The 17,762-nt window shown below is 38.1% G+C and overlaps 1 protein-coding gene across 1 annotated transcript in view; it reads right to left on the reverse strand.

Annotated features, from left to right (window-relative positions):
* The window catches only part of PREP (prolyl endopeptidase), a 551,073-nt gene that overhangs the window by 108,587 nt on the left and 424,724 nt on the right, over positions 1–17,762 (reverse strand). Inside the window, exon 11 of the mRNA XM_053710588.1 lies at positions 12,981–13,117. Within this exon, the coding sequence (XP_053566563.1) occupies positions 12,981–13,117 (137 nt within the window). The remainder of the gene's footprint in view (positions 1–12,980; positions 13,118–17,762) is intronic.

A 17,762-nucleotide genomic window follows, 5' to 3' on the forward strand; every position in this document is an offset into this window, starting at 1 on the left:
GTTATTTTTGAAATATAATTGAACATCTGATCTATATTACTGAGATCAATATAGTTTCCCCTCTTCTACAAGGTGTGCTTTCAGCAGTGTACTAAAACCCAGAGCATGAAACATCTATCAATTATAACTTCCCAGAAAAAAGACTTCTATGTGAAAGAAGCAAGACTGTAGTGAAAGAACTCATCATAGGGACCCCAGAAATAAAAAATGGTGTATTTTTAGTATAGCTGGTCACCAGGCTAAGTTCTGCATTTCCATAAATGAGGGGAGAAAAAAGTGGTCTAATTTTGCAAGTCAAAAAATAAAAAAGATAGACATGTTTCTATCTATCTATCTATCTATCTATCTATCTACCTACCTACCTACCTACTATGCAAATGTTTTAGGCAGGTGTGAAAGAATGCTGTAAAGTATGAATTCTTTCAAACATAGAAATGTTAAAGGTATAGTAAACACCAAAAATGTTATTGCTTAAAAAGATAGCTAATCCCTTTATTTACCATACCCCAGTTTTGCATAACCAACACTGGAATAGAATATATTTTTTATCTCTGTGATTACCTTTTATCTAATTATCTAAGCTTCTGCTGACTGCCTCCTTGTCTGAGATCTTTTGACAGACTTGCATTTCAGGCAATTAATGCTGACTCGTAAATAACTTCACGTGCATGAGTACAATGTTAGCTATATGAAACACATAAACTAACGCCCTCTGGCTGTGAAAAACTGTTAAATGCAGAGGCAGCCTTCAAGGGTTTAGAAATTGGCATATAAGCCTACCTAGGTTTAGCTTTCACCTAAAAATAACCGAAAAACAAAGCAAATTTGATGATAAAAGTTAATTAGAAAGTTGTTTAAAATTACATGCCCTATCTGAATCATGAACGTTTAATTTGGACTTTACTATCTGTTTAAGTTTATTTTTTATAAATTAACAAAATGCAAAGTCGGAGAATAGAATAAAACTCTATTAGGTGTGATCACTTTTTTCAAAACAGCATTGATTATTCTAGGTATGCTTGTGCAAAGTCAGGGATTTTGTAGGCATATAGTCAGGTGCTTGATTAAACAATTATGCCATGGAAAAGGAGGATATGGGATAGCGCTAAAAAAGCTCAAGAGAGGAAATGGGTTAATTGTGTTTACACCAACAAATGTGGTTAATTCTAAACTAGGGTACTGAGACCAAATACTAGTAAATATGGTGGATGAAATTATAAAATATGTACAGGTTAATTGAGTATAAAGAACTACCATTAAAGTATCTCTATTTCACTTGCTTATCAAAAAAACGGGCACTATGACCCATGGGATTTATATTAGTAAGTAGCCAAAAGGGCGAGAAACAGAGTGATTTCTCTCAGAGAACAATCTCATATAAATGTGTTTAATGTTATCCATATAAAAAGTACTACATAATGATAAAATCCAACATAAGGTAATTATAAAAAAAGAAATAAAATTTAATGTTAAATTACTAAAATCAATGATCCCAAAAAAACGATGCCGGCATCTAAAATATACACTTTAACTCAATGCATAGATAGTACAATTTAACTCAATGCTTACAAATCAACTTGATGTTAAATAAGCTAAATGTGCACAATATATATTAATATAAACAATATGACTTGATATTGATAAATTGTAGCGAGCTACGACAGACACATATGTGTATTTAGATCTAAACGGTTGGCGTCAGTCCCAGTTACTATTAAGGATTCCACAAAGTGTCCTTATAAATTGTATAAGGCTTGGCTAATGTGAAAGTGTTTCAACCTTTTTTCCAATGTACGCTTCCTGGATCCGTCTTTCGAGCTGTGCAACAAGCTGGTCTGTGGTTTTGCAGACAGTTGTAGCGGATTGTCCGTTCTGTCTGAATGTAGTTCCGGGTTATGCGGTCCACTGTGATCCACAGTGTAGCACTAATGGGTTGCGGTACCCTTGTTCTTTTGTGACTTCCAGCTGGTGAGACTCACTTTGTATACTGGTAGGGAAGGTACATTGAGCTATATCCTGAAGCAGGAATAGACTCTTTATGTGTAATTCCTGTCCCATGATCCAGCAATACTATTGTGCCAAAATAGTACTCACCGGTACCATTTAAAATAAAAAACTTCTTGATTGAAGAATCTAAAACTAACACCTCACTTTACCTCTTCCTATTACTAACACAGGCAAAGAGAATGTCTGGGGGTGGAGGGAAGGGAGGAGCTATATAGACAGCTCTGCTGTGGTGCTCTTTGCCACTTCCTGTTAGCAGGAGGTTAATATCCCACAAGTAAGGATGAAATCCGTGGACTCGTATCTTGAAGAAGAAAGGGCCCGAGCACATGTGCACAAATTAAACTACATGAAAACAAGCTGACGTGCGGAAAATGTGCAAAAGGCGTGAACAAACAAAAAAGTTTAAAAAAAAAATACAAAAATATATAAAAGGAAAGAAAAAACAGGAGAAATGTTCAAACACTTTTATAGACAGCACTGATAATACCTACTTTTTTGAAACATATATATGTATTTATCCAAATTTTACATTGAAAATTATTCGTACTGTTTTTATCGTGCAGTAATCATGACAAATTATAAACTGTAGCTATATTTGCTAATTGTATAATCACACTTGTTGCATTATTCTGGTGTAGCCCAAGTTTGCTAATCAGCAATTTATCATCAAAATTATTTTTGCTGTAGCTGATTGTTTATTTCTAATATTTTTTTTATGATTGGTTCATTAATGGCAATCAATTGAATTTTCAATTATAATTTATGACTGACAATCTTATTCCTTATAGACACATGCTTGGTACAGCTTGCTATTGTATCATTTTGTCCTCCATTACTGGGGTTACACATTATTCCTATTCTGTTGGAACCATTATCACAACTGTTATTCACTACAAATTCAGGAGACAAGCCCAAATGTGAAACTTTTTGAAGGCCTGTCACTGCGGGCAGTTTAGGTAGGCATCATCCTTAAAAAAAAAACAAAAAAAAAAAAAAAAAAAAAAAACAGTACTACATCCAATCCGACAGCCCCTGAGCAAGCTGGCTCATAGGAATGCCTCAAGTGTATGGATGGCCAGAACAGTGCTGCCTCCTAACCAACTGAGCCTGACCTCTTCTCAAATATTAAACATACTTTATCATGAAAACCCAAGAAAACCGAGTTATTGTATCGTTTTTGCAAATTCAAATACTTGCAAGAGTTATGATACTCACATACAGTATTGGTTTTGTTCTCTACATTTACCTTAAATAATGAGAAATGTGTAAATCTCAGTTAAAACTACACAGAAGTTACACCAACACCAGCTATCATCACGTTAGACTTTTACATATTACTTTGTAAATTGATGTGTCATACACACGTGTCTTACATTGTATAACTGACAAGATACATGCAATGGCTAGTAATATTTCTAGAAGAGAGTCATTTATTATATTGTTGATTCTAAAGCAGATTTACTGTAACTAGCATTTTTAAAACTATTTCAAAGTAGCATGGAACTTGAAGTATATAAGTATATATTATATAAAATATCTCTATAGCATAGTTTTGGAAAGAATCATTAAAACTAGTCAGAAGAAGAGGGTTTAAGTAGGTATTCCATTAACCACACATAGTGTCAACAAATTGTATCTACCACATGAATATATATTTCAAGGCAGTAATAAATTATTTTTGTTGCATTATTTTTCAACATGCTCTTACAATGTAATCTGCCAATGTTCCTTTCATATAGATACTTTATAAATTGTCATTATTATTATAGCAACTAGCTACCACATAAAATACTGAATTGGCCACATTGCCACTTATCTATGAAAACAAAATTTAAGCTAACCTGATAAATTTATTTATTTCTTGACACTGTGAGTCCACGGGATCATCAATTACTGTTGGGAATACTACTCCTGGCCAGCAGGAGGCAGCAAAGGGCACCACAGCAAAGCTGATCAGTATCACTTCCCTTCTCACAAACTCCAGTCATTCGACCGAAGGAAAAGGAAAGAAAGGAAATAACACGGTGCAGAGGTTTATATAAAAAAACTGTCTAAAAATAAGCGTGGGCTGTGGACTCACCGTGTCAAGAAATAAATACATTTATCAGGTAAGCATACATTTAGTTTTCTTTCTTATGACATGGTGAATCCACAGGATCATCAATTACTGTTGGGAATCAATTCTAAAGCTAGAGGACAGAGATGATTAGGGAGGGACAAGACAGGTAACCTAAACAAAAGGCATCACTGCTTGAAGAATCTTTCTCAACCTCAACAGAGGCAATATTAAGTATACAGAATTTAGAAATAGAGAACAAGGAAGACCATGTCACAGCCTTGCAATCTGTTCCACAGAGGCCTCATTCTTGAAGGCCCAAGTGGAAGAAAACAGCCCTAGTGGAATGAGCTGTGATTCTCACAGGAGACTGCAGTCCGGCAGTCTCATATACCATACAAATAATATTTCTCAACCAGAGAGAAAGAGAAGTGGGATAAGTTTTCTGATATTTACGATTCCAGAGAAGAAAAACATGCAGAAGACTGACGAAAGTCCTCCGTAGCTTGCAGCAAGAATCTAAAGCCCGCACAACATCAACGTTGTGAAACAAACGTACCTAATGAAAGAAGAATTAGGACATAGAGAAGGAACAATAATATCCTGATTAAAATTCCTGCCCAAACAACTTAGGAAGGAAATCTTACTTAGTGCGAAAAACACCACCCTATAATCAAGCAAGATAAGATAAGGAAGAACACACTGCAGAGTAAAGAGTTCCGATACTCCGAGCGGAAGAGATAATAACAAGGAACAAAACCTTCCCACATAACACTTGTGTATCTATGGGATGCCTTGGCTCAAAAGGAGCCGCTGCAAAACTTAAGAACCAGGTCAAGACTCCAGGAAGGAGTAACCGACGAAAGCCAGGCCTGATACTGACCAGAAAATTGCACAATTGGAAGACCGCCAAGTGCTTATGAAGCAAAAAGACAATGCAGAAAGCTGACCCTCTAGGACCCTTGCTGACGAAAATCGTTCTCCAGACCATCCAGGAGAAAATACAAAAGTCAAGGAAACCTGACTCCATCCCAAGAGTAATCCTTAGATTCACATCCAAAAGAATCCATCCCAGATAGAACTATACATTCAGTCTCCAACAATCAGCTTCAGAGAAGAGAAATGTGGATGAAAGGACCCTATTCAGAGGGTCCTTCTTCAAGGAAATCTTAAAGGTGGAAGAGACAACTCTTTTAGGTCTTACTCTCTTAACGAGAGGTAGAAAAAAAATACTTTTACATCCGGAAGTCAGAGGAGAATTCTGCCAGACCAAGTCCTAACAAGATCTCACCCTTGAAAGGAAACGCCAGAAGCGTGGATTTTGGAGGTTGGTTAAAATATTAAACCTGCAGCCTAGGCTGCACCACTAAGCCCCAGAAGGCTTCTCAGCTGAACAGATTTCAGCCAAAATGCCCAGTGGTCTAGCACAGCAAGTCTAATAAGACAAAGCATTGCTCTAAAGGAACAATTAAACCTCCAGTTTATTATACCGTGGCCGGACTTTTAGCCGACGGACATTTGGCTGAAACACAAGTGGCTGTCAGATAACAGTCCGGCCACAAGATAGATAGATTTGATAGATAGATACATAGATTAGATAGATAGATCAATAGATGCAATAGATACATTTGATAGATACGATAGATAGATAGATTTGATAGATAAATAGATAGATTTGATAGATAGATAATTTCCCAGACAGAGAATTACAAGACGTGCGTCTGGGACCCATGGTAAGGTTCCCAGAGGCAGTTACGGCGCCAGAGGCTCTCATTAGAACAGAGCACTCTGGAACGCATCTGCCCTCGGCCGTCATCGGAACATTCTTTAGCTTTCTGTCCGTCGGCCAAATGTCCGTCGGCCAAATGTCCGTCGGCATTTTGTCAGAGCACCTATTATACATAGATCCGAAAGGAGCATCTACCTTCCATAGGGATTGCAATTTTCTGCCCATCTACCTAGGGCACCATGTATTATAACTGATTCAGCGACAGGAAAATCCTCTAAAGGAAGGGAGGCAGGGGAAAATGTATCCATAACTTCTCCTCTTCCTGACCATGTCAAGAAACCCTTCCAAATAGGAAGGAACATCAGAGAGAAATAAGTCTCACAAACTTTCAAAGGTTGACAACGACAGGGGTATCGAAGTCGTCCAGGTAGCCAAAAACTCCTTAAACTGTACACGAGGTATTAAAGCTTACATCTGAAGGAAGGCCCCCTCAGCATCAGATTAATGAATTATACTGTCCTTAACTCACAGAACTACCGGCAAATTCTCTTTCCCAGCATAGGATAGAAATCAACCAGCGTAGCTGAATGAAGGAATAGAGACCTTACTATCTGAACTTTTAAAAATGTCCTCTTGCATTTTTCCTGAAGGAAAAGAAGGCAGGTTAAGCCGCAGATACCGCAAGGATACCTGAGCTGAAAATCTACAGGCAAATACACCCCTCCAAGAGAATTAGATTAACTGCAGGGCACTGCATGTGACGCCATATAGGCTTGGGACGTGAAGGAGAAGCTGTGGCATGGCCGAAACAGCATCATCCTAGGAGACATACGACTCAGAGGGCAACAACTTCACCTGACTGAATAGTTCTTACCGGTGAAAATTCAACTAAAAAGAACTAAATTTAAAATATTAAATTTAACATGAAATTCAGATGTTTAACAAACTTTAAACCTTTATATATTTAAACATGCGTCATAGCCTACCTAGGTAATGAACCCAAGACTGCTGGCTTGAAGTGCTGTGAGTTACCACTGGGCCACAGGATATTAAAATTCTTAACTTACTGGGGAGGACAAACATACAGTGCACATAAAGCAGAATTTAAGAATTCTCTTTATAAACTGTCCCTTTAAGAGAAGGGAACTCTCATGCTTGACCCAGACCAGAGTTTATGAAACCTTAAACGTCCGTGTAGGACACAGAACTCTCACAGTGGTTTTTTCATGTAGACGCACAAAAAAACTACCAAGACTAGTCTAGACACTAGTCTGGAAAAAACTCCTAGAAAGTTTAAAAACGCTAACATGCACTGGATTGTAGACAAACTGTTATGATAACACCAGAAGGAACTCCGCTCCGTTCTCAGCCAGAGAACAAGTTCTGAAAAAAAAAACACTCGATAGGAGCCTAAAATGGCAGCGCTCAATTCCCTGATTAAGGAGGAGGCGGGGCCATAAGGGCGGCAGGGGGAAACAGCGCAGAATGTATTAACATTGCGCATCCTTCAGCCGTTATTGAAACTCACATGGAGTATACTAAACACTAGTCTTTTCTGTGACTGCTATAGCCTCACCCCTTTAGAATAAATCATTTGCAACATGTCTAAAACACTCAATAGATCACTCGTAATTACTGAGATCAGTCTCCTGTTCAAATGGAGAGAGGTGCATCATACTGGCCTCATAGGAAGACGCTGCCATTAAAGGCGCGCTCCTAATAGTCAAGCTTACAGTTTGAGAAGAAAATAACAAGTGGAAAGTAGAAATTGCTTTGAAATGTCACCTATTAAATATGCAAATAGATGTATGCACATAGGCCCTAAAATAAGCATACAAGTCTCCATTAAAGAGTTAATTCTCTAGAGAAAATTAACCTCTTAGTCTCCAATCACATGTATCTACAGTGCCCACCTCTGCCAGATATATCCTATATAAAGGATCTGTGTGTTCCATTTTTAAGTGCAGGTTCATTACAATTAACCCCATCACTGCCACCCTCCTCCCAGAAGACAAAAAGGCACTAACCTGCACATCCAGCAGAACAACCGATCACCCGGCATGAGAGGATGCCACTCCTCACAGAGACCTGTGAAAAAAAGAAAGACAGAGTAAACCTACTCAGGCTTTCAATATTAGGGAAGCAACAGGAGTGGTATTCCCAACAGTAATTAATGATCATGTGGATTCACTGTGTCATAAGAAAGAAATATACTTTTTTCATTTACAGAAAAAAACATCTCTAATATTACTGAGAAAGCTAATATTAGTGTATTTTAAAGCGAGGTGCTCTAAATGCATACAAAAAGTTTTTTAGCTTTCCCAATAGGAATTCCATTGACACCACTGAAAACTAATAATTTCATAACTTACTGCAACTTTATACATTGATAGACTTGGCTAAACTATTTCCTAGACAACTACTTGACATAGGCACTACATTGTTTTCACAATGGTTTAGATACCTCCAACTGCGAGACTTCTTTGATACCCATAAACACAAAGAGCTAATCCTCAGAGACCGTATACCGTTTGAGCAACTATATTGCTCGGAAAATCCAATACCTCATGCTATCTCACTTATATTCTCACTGTTGATTACCCCTACCTCACTAACACCCAATACCAATCCTCTTGGCATAAAGAACTACCATTCACATTAGCGGACAAGGAATGGGCCACAATATTTCTTAAAAAAGCTAGACCCGGGCACTCTGCAAAGCTTAAAGAAACAAACTACAAATTCCTCTTTTGATATCTCACGCCACATTGATTCAAATATATTTACCCTACAACCTCAGACCGCTGATGGCAAAAATGTACACAAGAGGGAACCCCTTATCCCCTATGGTGGGCATGCCTAAAAGTCACCGAACTTTGGGAAGAGATCTGCTCTTTGATGAGCACAGTGTTAAACCACACTATACCTTTAGATCCATTAATATTCCTATTCCATGTCATCCCTAAACTTCTCTCCAAAGAACATAGATTATTACGCCAAATAGCCATATGTAGTATAAAACAAATTATAGTTTGGCTTTGGAAAAACGAAACCACTCCCGCTCCGAATATGTGGATCATTCAGGTGAACCGTAACCTGAACTTAGAAAGATATTTCTATCTTACCATAGACAAACTTGCTTTTTACTATGAAATGTTGTTTTATTGGGAATCAAAACCTCCCTCCAAGGCTAAGAAACACCACCTCTAAGACTCCCCCAGGAAATAGAGAAACAGACTACATACATAACATATCAATGGTTCCCCAAGATACCTAAAGGGAATGTATACCTCACCCCATATCATCCCACATTCACTACTTATACTCACAGGTGCCTCGAGTGCCGATGCTACAACCCTACAGCTTCTAACAACTATAAGAGGCTGAGTCTACTTGGTAGCTTTCTTATGAATAAAGTTTAAAAGACACCACATCAGTAATAAGGTGATACTCTATGACTAGATATCTCTATGTCCTGTCCTTTTCTTTACTCTCCTTTGTTTCTTCTCTTCCTCTTTGTTCATGTCTTACTTATCTTCTTGTTTTATTCTGGTTTTCTCTAAAAATTATTTAAAGTTACATATTTTATACTTATCACACTGACAACCAGATAACCGAATCTTCGGACTCCAACATAAAGATGCTCCTGATAGTTCAATGCAGAGCTAACATTGTGATAAGTTAATTAACCAACTATATGCAACATCTACTGGTTGAACCATGGACAATTGTTGATACCATTCTTAATTTTGTTCAATTGTACCACTTTTTGTATTTCTTTATTTATAATCCAACAATGTAAACATATTAAGCCAAACTCATTTGCTTTTTCATTGCACCTCGCAGGGTATCTTGCATGAGAAAAAAATAACTAAATAAAATAAGTCAAGACATTATGATAGCAATGTACAAATACAATGTAACTCAGCGAGATCCTTCTTTGACCATAATACATATACAATATAAATCATACAAGACCTTATTTGACCAAAATACATAAACGATGTACATCATAAAAGTCCTTAAATGACTTTAATACAATAGAAGATGTATACCATAAATTATATAAATATAGGCTTTATACATTGAACAGAAGTACACTGTTGGGGTATCTTATATTACGTAAAACAAACAACACAAAACACAGGGAGATGAGAGAAAGGGAAAAACATTTAAATTGTCATAATTCAATATAGTAATCTCTTATTCATCCTGATAAACAAGAAATTTTATACATTCAATGCAGATATACCCTTAATTAGAAAAGAAAAACTACTATGTTCAAGAGATGTATCACAGCATATGCATTTATATGAATGAATGAAGACAAGACGAATAAAGCTTTTCAGAGTTAACTACTCTTTCTTCACTTCAAGACCTTTTGCAGTCCTTTTCAATCCTTCCCTTATTCTTTTTTTTTATTGAATTCCTTTTTTTTTTTGTATATTAGGATTGTAACACAAATCACACAGGGGGGGAAAGAAAAAAAAAATCTTCATATGATATTTGTCTCCAATGCGTAGGATAAGATTCTAATTGAATAAATTGCAAGAAGAGAGGAGAGGCACAGAAAAGGAATAAAATTTGTTTTTGAGTAGGGAGAGTAAGAGACATTATCACCTTGTCCCACTTATTGAAGAAGGCCCTCAATTTGCCTTCTAAAAATAAAAAGGGTTGTGTTGCTCTATAATAATTTGAATTATAATCCCTTGGATAAATGCTGCTATACCTGGCGACTTTCTATCCTTCCATCTTCTAAGAATCATTCGGCTGGCGGTGAGAATGGCAGAATTAGAGATTTGTTACATATTGCATTTTTTCTGACCAGAAAAAAATAAAAATATGATATTTGTCTAAGGTTATTTTATCAGATAGAAATTTATCGATTCAATAATCAACTTGGTGCCAGAATCTCTGGTGCTTTGGACATGACCACAATTATTTAAAGTTACATATTTTATACTTGTCACACTGACAACCAGATAACCGAATCTTCGGAATCCAACATAAAGATGCTCCTGATAGTTCAACGCCGAGCTAACATTGTGATAAGTTAATTAACCAGCTATATGCACCATCTACTGGTTGAACCATGGACAATTGTTGATACCATTCTTAATTTTGTTTAGTTGTAACCACTTGTCTACTGTGACACACAATTTTGTTAATATTGATGTTTTTTACAAATACAAAGTATTTTAAAAATTAAAATAAAAAAAAAATTTGTAGACTGAATCTCTGCTGGTATGTTTCTTGTAGTGATTTCAAACATAATGTAATAATACAAACAAAAGTGATTACCATTTAGACAGTAAAAGCATGCAATGTATCTCTAGACTTTAGCATACTTATAGCTATTTATTTCCCTCTAAGAAGACTGTATTTGTACATCTGTCTCTAGTTGTTACTAAATAGTTGTCCAATAAAATTAATTTAAAGGGAGCATCTGTGATATTTATTGGACAATTTCCCTGCTTTAACGAAATTCAGTTTCCAACTCCCAGACCTTGAAAAGCACCTGCGGACCTCTCAAGGCTATAATACTGCAATATATCTCTCCCTAATTGTAATTAACTGATAACTGCAAAACAATTAAATTTTCACTAACTTTACAACAGTGGCTAGCATTGTTGTCTGTGGACTAAAGCTCAGATTGGTTCCTCTAAATAAGGTAAATAGTGTGTGTAGTTTGACTATTGAAAATTAATTGCAGTAAAAAGGATGTTGATTTCTTTTAAAAACACTAAGACTTGGCTGATATGTTATTCTATAGTAACACTATAGAAAGGTCTTGTAATTACAAGGTGTTTACTGTCCCTTTAAAATACAATGTAGTATAATGGTTCTAAAGGATTAACCTGAACAAACAAAAATTTGGTACAATAGAGAAATGGTACACTTTTAAAAGACAGTCATATAATAATGATAAAAATCAAACTTTTTCTAGACCCCCCCCCCCCCCAAAAAAAAAAAAATGCAAGTGTAAGAACCTGAGCTAAAGGGAAAGACTACCCACAACCTGCAGAACAGATATTGAATTCCATAGGGAAACATTGTACTTCTGAAAATATAAAGGAGAATGAAACCTTGCAAAATGACTTACAAATTTCTGGAGTTTTATAAATCTTTAGAAATGAAGCAGCTACTTAATCTGAAAACCTCAGCGCAACAAATATTCAGTAGCTAAGTTATAAAAGCAAGCAAACAATAAATCTGTTCTACCAGAAGAGCTAGATATAAAAATGATGCTCTCTTGGGCTAGGCAGGTGCTGGAAGAATGAACCTCCTTTTGTTCTACTTGACATAATAAGACACTAACTGGAACAAAGACATAACTAGTCTGAACCTGCAAGTATATACTATTGTGTAAAATTAACATATGAATACTATTTTGTAACCTTGCCCATTTCCTTTATTACCATCAGATACATTTCTGAAAATCCCCTTTTCTGGAAAATAACCACAAAACATCCTTGAAATATCTGGAATTTTCAGAGAACATGAATAATGTGCCTGAGACTTTAGAACAGATGGCAAATAAATTACAGACATCACCCTTAAGACTGATATCTATCCCCTTAAGGGCATCAGAAGACGGTAACCTCACAGTGGGTGCACTATTTGTAAAGGGTGTTCCTGCTCCAGCTTTAAATACAATGAAATCTTATCTGCTGCTCACATAAGTACACTGTCCGTTTAAGACAATGGCCCCCATTTATGAAATGCTGGGCGGACAAGAATCATTCCTGGGAACAGATGCTTGTGAGAGCAGGGTTTGTCAATCATACTGATTGAGTCTTAACACCACAGATACTTAACAGCGAGCTTGGGCTCACAAAAGCTGCTTCTGCAGATTCATAAATTGAGCCCAATATCTGTATTTGACTTGATGAAAAAGTGGTTCAAGCTATCAACACTCCTAGCCACATCTTACAAAAGTGCTAGCACAGTAATAAATGTTTGCAGTGCATTTCAAATATTTGTTATCACACAGCAAAATTATGATAGTCATCATACAGAAAAATCTGTTTGCTACAAACCTTAAAATACAATTTATATAGTACATTTCTATTCTAATCAGCCCTTATTGTATTATTTATTTACCTAATTTAAAATACAAAACTTGCATATACAAATTATATATATATTACATTTTTATATATTGAGAACAATAATGAATATTCTTACCTGTAACTTGGAGTAATAGATATATTGAAACCCCCATAGCCGTACAAAAATGCTGGGTGAGAGCCATCCAGTTTAATACCCTTTTTGTGGACAATGAACATTGGTATCTTGGTGCCATCTTTGCTGGAGTAGAAAACCTGAAGAAAACAATATTTAGAATTATACATGGAACCCGTAACATTCTATTTGTATTACAGCACAAACAAGTTCATTTAGTGCTTCATAATTCTGAATGTGCAACCTGGAAACTATCAAATGGGAATTAGAAAGAGTCATTATGTTTTAATCTATCAATGTAATTATGTGAAAGTGCTCTGAAAGAGATAAATTAAAAGAGAATATAAAACACAAAAGTCTTACTCTGATCTTTGCTAGGTGGTAGATGAAAGTAATACAAATTAATTTTTTTCTTCACAAGTGTTTATTTTGATTACACAGTCTGACCAAGACATTGCAATAATTTAATTAAGAAAAAGGAAAAAGGGAATTGAGACTCTGCATTGAATACAAATAAAAAGCTAGTAGAAAAATGGCAAGGGCTCTTTCCATCTTATCTATATATAAATGGAAGCACAGTAAAACTTATATTTATGGGAAAATAAAGCAGATACTAATCTTCAGCTGAATGCTACATTGTTCAGTTTATCCATTATGTCTGTTTTTCAGTTAAATGAAATAATTTGTTACCACATTATGCCTGTTCAGCAGAAATCTAAGTAAGTGCTATCTGATTTGCCATACTTAGCCCTTTGTACAGTTTGTCAATTTCTTTTTTTTTTAAAATTCAAAAACATATATTTTTTTTTATTTCAGAAAATCATGCGGTTTAATTTGTGGAGATGCCAAAAACAGAATTTATGCTTACCTGATAAATTACTTTCTCCAACGGTGTGTCCGGTCCAGGCCTCATCCATTACTTGTGGGAAACATTCTCCCCCACAGGGAAAGGCAAGGAGAGCACACAGCAAGAGCCGTCCACACAGCTCCCCCCCGGCTCCGCACCCCAGTCATTCGACCGACGGTTAGGAGAAAAAGGAGAAACTATAGGGTGCCGTGGTGACTAATGTATAAAGAAAATTTTTTTCAACCTGATTAGGAAAACAGGGCGGGCCGTGGACCGGACACACCGTTGGAGAAAGTAATTTATCAGGTAAGCATAAATTCTGTTTTCTCCAACATTGGTGTGTCCGGTCCACGGCGTCATCCATTACTTGTGGGAACCAATACCAAAGCTTTAGGACACGGATGAAGGGAGGGAGCAAATCAGGTTACTTAAATGGAAGGCACCACGGCTTGCAAAACCTCTCTCCCAAAAATAGCCTCCGAAGAAGCATAAGTATCAAATTTGTAGAATTTGGCAAAAGTGTGCAGAGAGGACCAAGTCGCTGCCTTACATATCTGATCGAACAGAAGCCTCGTTCTTGTAGGCCCAAGTGGAAGCCACAGCCCTAGTAGAGTGAGCTGTGATTCGGTCAGGAGGTTGCCGTCCGGCAGTCTCATAAGCCAATCGGATAATGCTTTTCAGCAAGAAAGAGAGAGAGGTAGCAGTAGCTTTTTGACCTCTCCTCTTACCAGAGTAAACGACAAACAAAGATGAGGTTTGTCTAAAATCTTTTGTTGCTTCTAAGTAGAACTTTAAAGAACGAACAACATCTAAATTGTGTAATAAACGTTCCTTCTTTGAAACTGGATTCGGACACAGAGAAGGAACAACTATTTCCTGGTTAATATTCTTGTTGGAAACAACTTTTGGAAGAAAACCAGGCTTAGTACGCAAAACAACCTAATCTGAATGGAAAACCAGATAGGGTGGATTACATTGCAAAGCAGATAATTCAGAAACTCTTCTAGCAGAAGAAATAGCAACCAAAAACAGAACTTTCCAAGATAATAACTTAATATCAATGGAATGTAAAGGTTCAAATGGAACCCCTTGAAGAACTGAAAGAACTAAATTTAGACTCCAATGAGGAGTCATGGGTCTGTAAACAGGCTTGATTCTAACCAAAGCCTGAACAAAAGCTTGTACATCTGGCACAGCTGCCAGTCGTTTGTGCAACAAGACAGATAAAGCAGAAATCTGTCCTTTTAGAGAACTAGCTGACAACCCTTTATCCAAACCTTCTTGGAGAAAGGAGAGAATCTTTGGAATTTTAATCTTACTCCAGGAGAATCCCTTGGATTCACACCAGCAGATATATTTCTTTCCATATTTTATGGTAAATCTTTCTAGTCACAGGTTTTCTGGCTTGGACCAGAGTATCTATCACAGAATTCGAAAACCCACGCTTGGATAAAATCAAGCGTTCAATTTCCAAGCAGTCAGCTGCAGAGAAACTAGATTTGGATGTTCGAATGGACCTTGTACTAGAAGATCCTGTCTCAAAGGTAGCTTCCATGGTGGAGCCGATGACATATTCACCAGGTCTGCATACCAAGTCCTGCGTGGCCACGCAAGAGCTATCAGAATCACCGAGGCCTTCTCCTGTTTGATCCTGGCTATGAGCCTGGGAAGGAGAGGAAACGGTGGAAACACATACGCTAGGTTGAACGACCAAGGCGCCACTAATGCATCCACTAGAGTCGCCTTGGGATCCCTGGATCTGGACCCGTAGCAAGGAATCTTGAAGTTCTGATGGGACGCCATTAGATCCATGTCTGGAATGCCCATAATTGGGTTAACTGAGCAAAGACCTCCGGGTGGAGTTCCCACTCCCCCGGATGGAAAGTCTGACGACTCAAATAGTCCGCCTCCCAGTTGTCTACTCCTGGGATGTGAATAGCAGATAGATGGCAGGAGTGATTCTCTGCCCATTGGATAATCTTGGTTACTTCCTTCATCGCTAGGGAACTCTTTGTTCCCCCCTGATGATTGATGTACGCAACAGTCGTTATGTTGTCCGACTGAAATCTTATGAACCTGGCTTCCGCTAGCTGAGGCCAAGCCAGGAGCGCATAGAATATTGCTCTTAGTTCCAAAATGTTTATCGGGAGAAACGACTCTTCCCGAGACCATAGGCCCTGAGCTTTCATGGAGTCCCAGACCGCGCCCCACCCCAAGAGGCTGGTGTCGGTCGTGACGATGACCCACTCCGGTCTGCGGAAACTCATTCCCTGAGACAGGTGATCCTGGGTCAACCACCAGAGAAGTGAGTCCCTGGTTACCTGGTCTACTTGAATTTGGGGAGACAAGTCTGTATAGTCCCCATTCCACTGATTGAGCATGCACAGCTGTAATGGTCTTAGATGAATTCGAGCAAAAGGAACCACGTCCATTGCTGCGACCATTAGTCCTATTACTTCCATGCACTGAGCTATGGAGGGTTGAGGAATAGAATGAAGAACTCGACAAACGTTTAGAAGCTTTAGCTTTCTGACTTCTGTGAGGAAGATCTTCATTTCCACAGAATCTATTATTGTTCCCAGAAAAGGAACCCTTGTGGAAGGTGACAGTGAACTCTTTTCTATGTTCACCTTCCACCCGTGAGATCTGAGAAAAGCCAACACAATGTCTGTGTGGGCCCTTGCTTTGGAAGAGACGACGCTTGGATTAGGATGTCGTCTAGATAAGGTGCTACAGCGATGCCCCTCGGCCTTAGGACCGCTAGAAGGGACCCTAGCACCTTAGTGAAAATTCTGGGAGCGGTGGCTAAACCGAATGGAAGAGCCACGAACTGGTAATGTTTGTCCAGAAAGGCGAACCTCAGGAACTGATGATGAGTTTTGTGGATTGGAATATGCAGATACGCATCCTTTAGATCCACGGTAGTCAAATATTGACCCTGCTGGATTGTTGGCAAGATTGTCCGAATGGTTTCCATTTTGAAGGATGGAACTCTGAGGAACTTGTTTAATATCTTTAAATCCAGAATTGGCCTGAAAGTTCCCTCTTTTTTGGGAACCACAAACAGGTTTGAGTAAAAACCTAGACCTTGTTCCCCGGAGGGGACTGGGTTTATCACTCCCATCTTTGATAGGTCTCTTATACAATGTAAGAATGCCTGTTTCTTTATCTGGTCTGAAGATAAGCGAGACAGGTGGAACCTTCCCCTTGGAGGAAGTCCCTTGAACTTTAGCAGGTATCCCTTGGAGACTATCTCTAGTGCCCAGGGATCCGGAACATCTCTTGCCCAAGCCTGAGCGAAGAGAGATAGACTGCCCCCTACCAGATCCGGTCCCGGATTGGGGGCTACCCCTTCATGCTGTCTTGGTAGCAGCAGCAGGTTTCTTGGTCTGTTTACCCTTGTTCCAGCCTTGCATGGGCTTCCAAGCGGGTTTGGGCTGGGCCGCGTTATCTTCTTGTCTAGCGGCAGTGGAGTTATTAGCCGGTCCGTTCCTGAAATTGCTAAAGGAACGAAAATTAGACTTGTTCTTAGCCTTAAAAGGCCTATCCTGTGGGAGGGCATGGCCCTTACCCCCAGTGATGTCTGAAATAATTTCCTTCAATTCCGGCCCAAAAAGGGTCTTACCCTTGAAAGGAATATTAAGTAACTTAGTCTTGGACGACACATCTGCCGACCAGGATTTTAGCCAAAGCGACCTCCGCGCTACTATAGCAAAACCTGAGTTTTTCGCCGCCAATTTCGTTATTTGAAAGGCGGCATCCAATATAAAGGAATTAGCTAATTTTAAATGCGTGAATTCTGTCCATGACTTCTTCATAGGAAGTCTCTTTCTGGAGCGACCTTTCTAGTTCCTCGAACCAAAAGGACGCCGCTGAAGTGACAGTAATAACACACGTAGCTGGTTGAAGGATGAACCCTTGCTGAACAAAAATCTTTT

The sequence above is a fragment of the Bombina bombina genome, chromosome 4 (genome assembly GCF_027579735.1).
Source record: "Bombina bombina isolate aBomBom1 chromosome 4, aBomBom1.pri, whole genome shotgun sequence".
In the NCBI taxonomy this organism is placed as follows: Eukaryota; Metazoa; Chordata; class Amphibia; order Anura; family Bombinatoridae; genus Bombina; species Bombina bombina.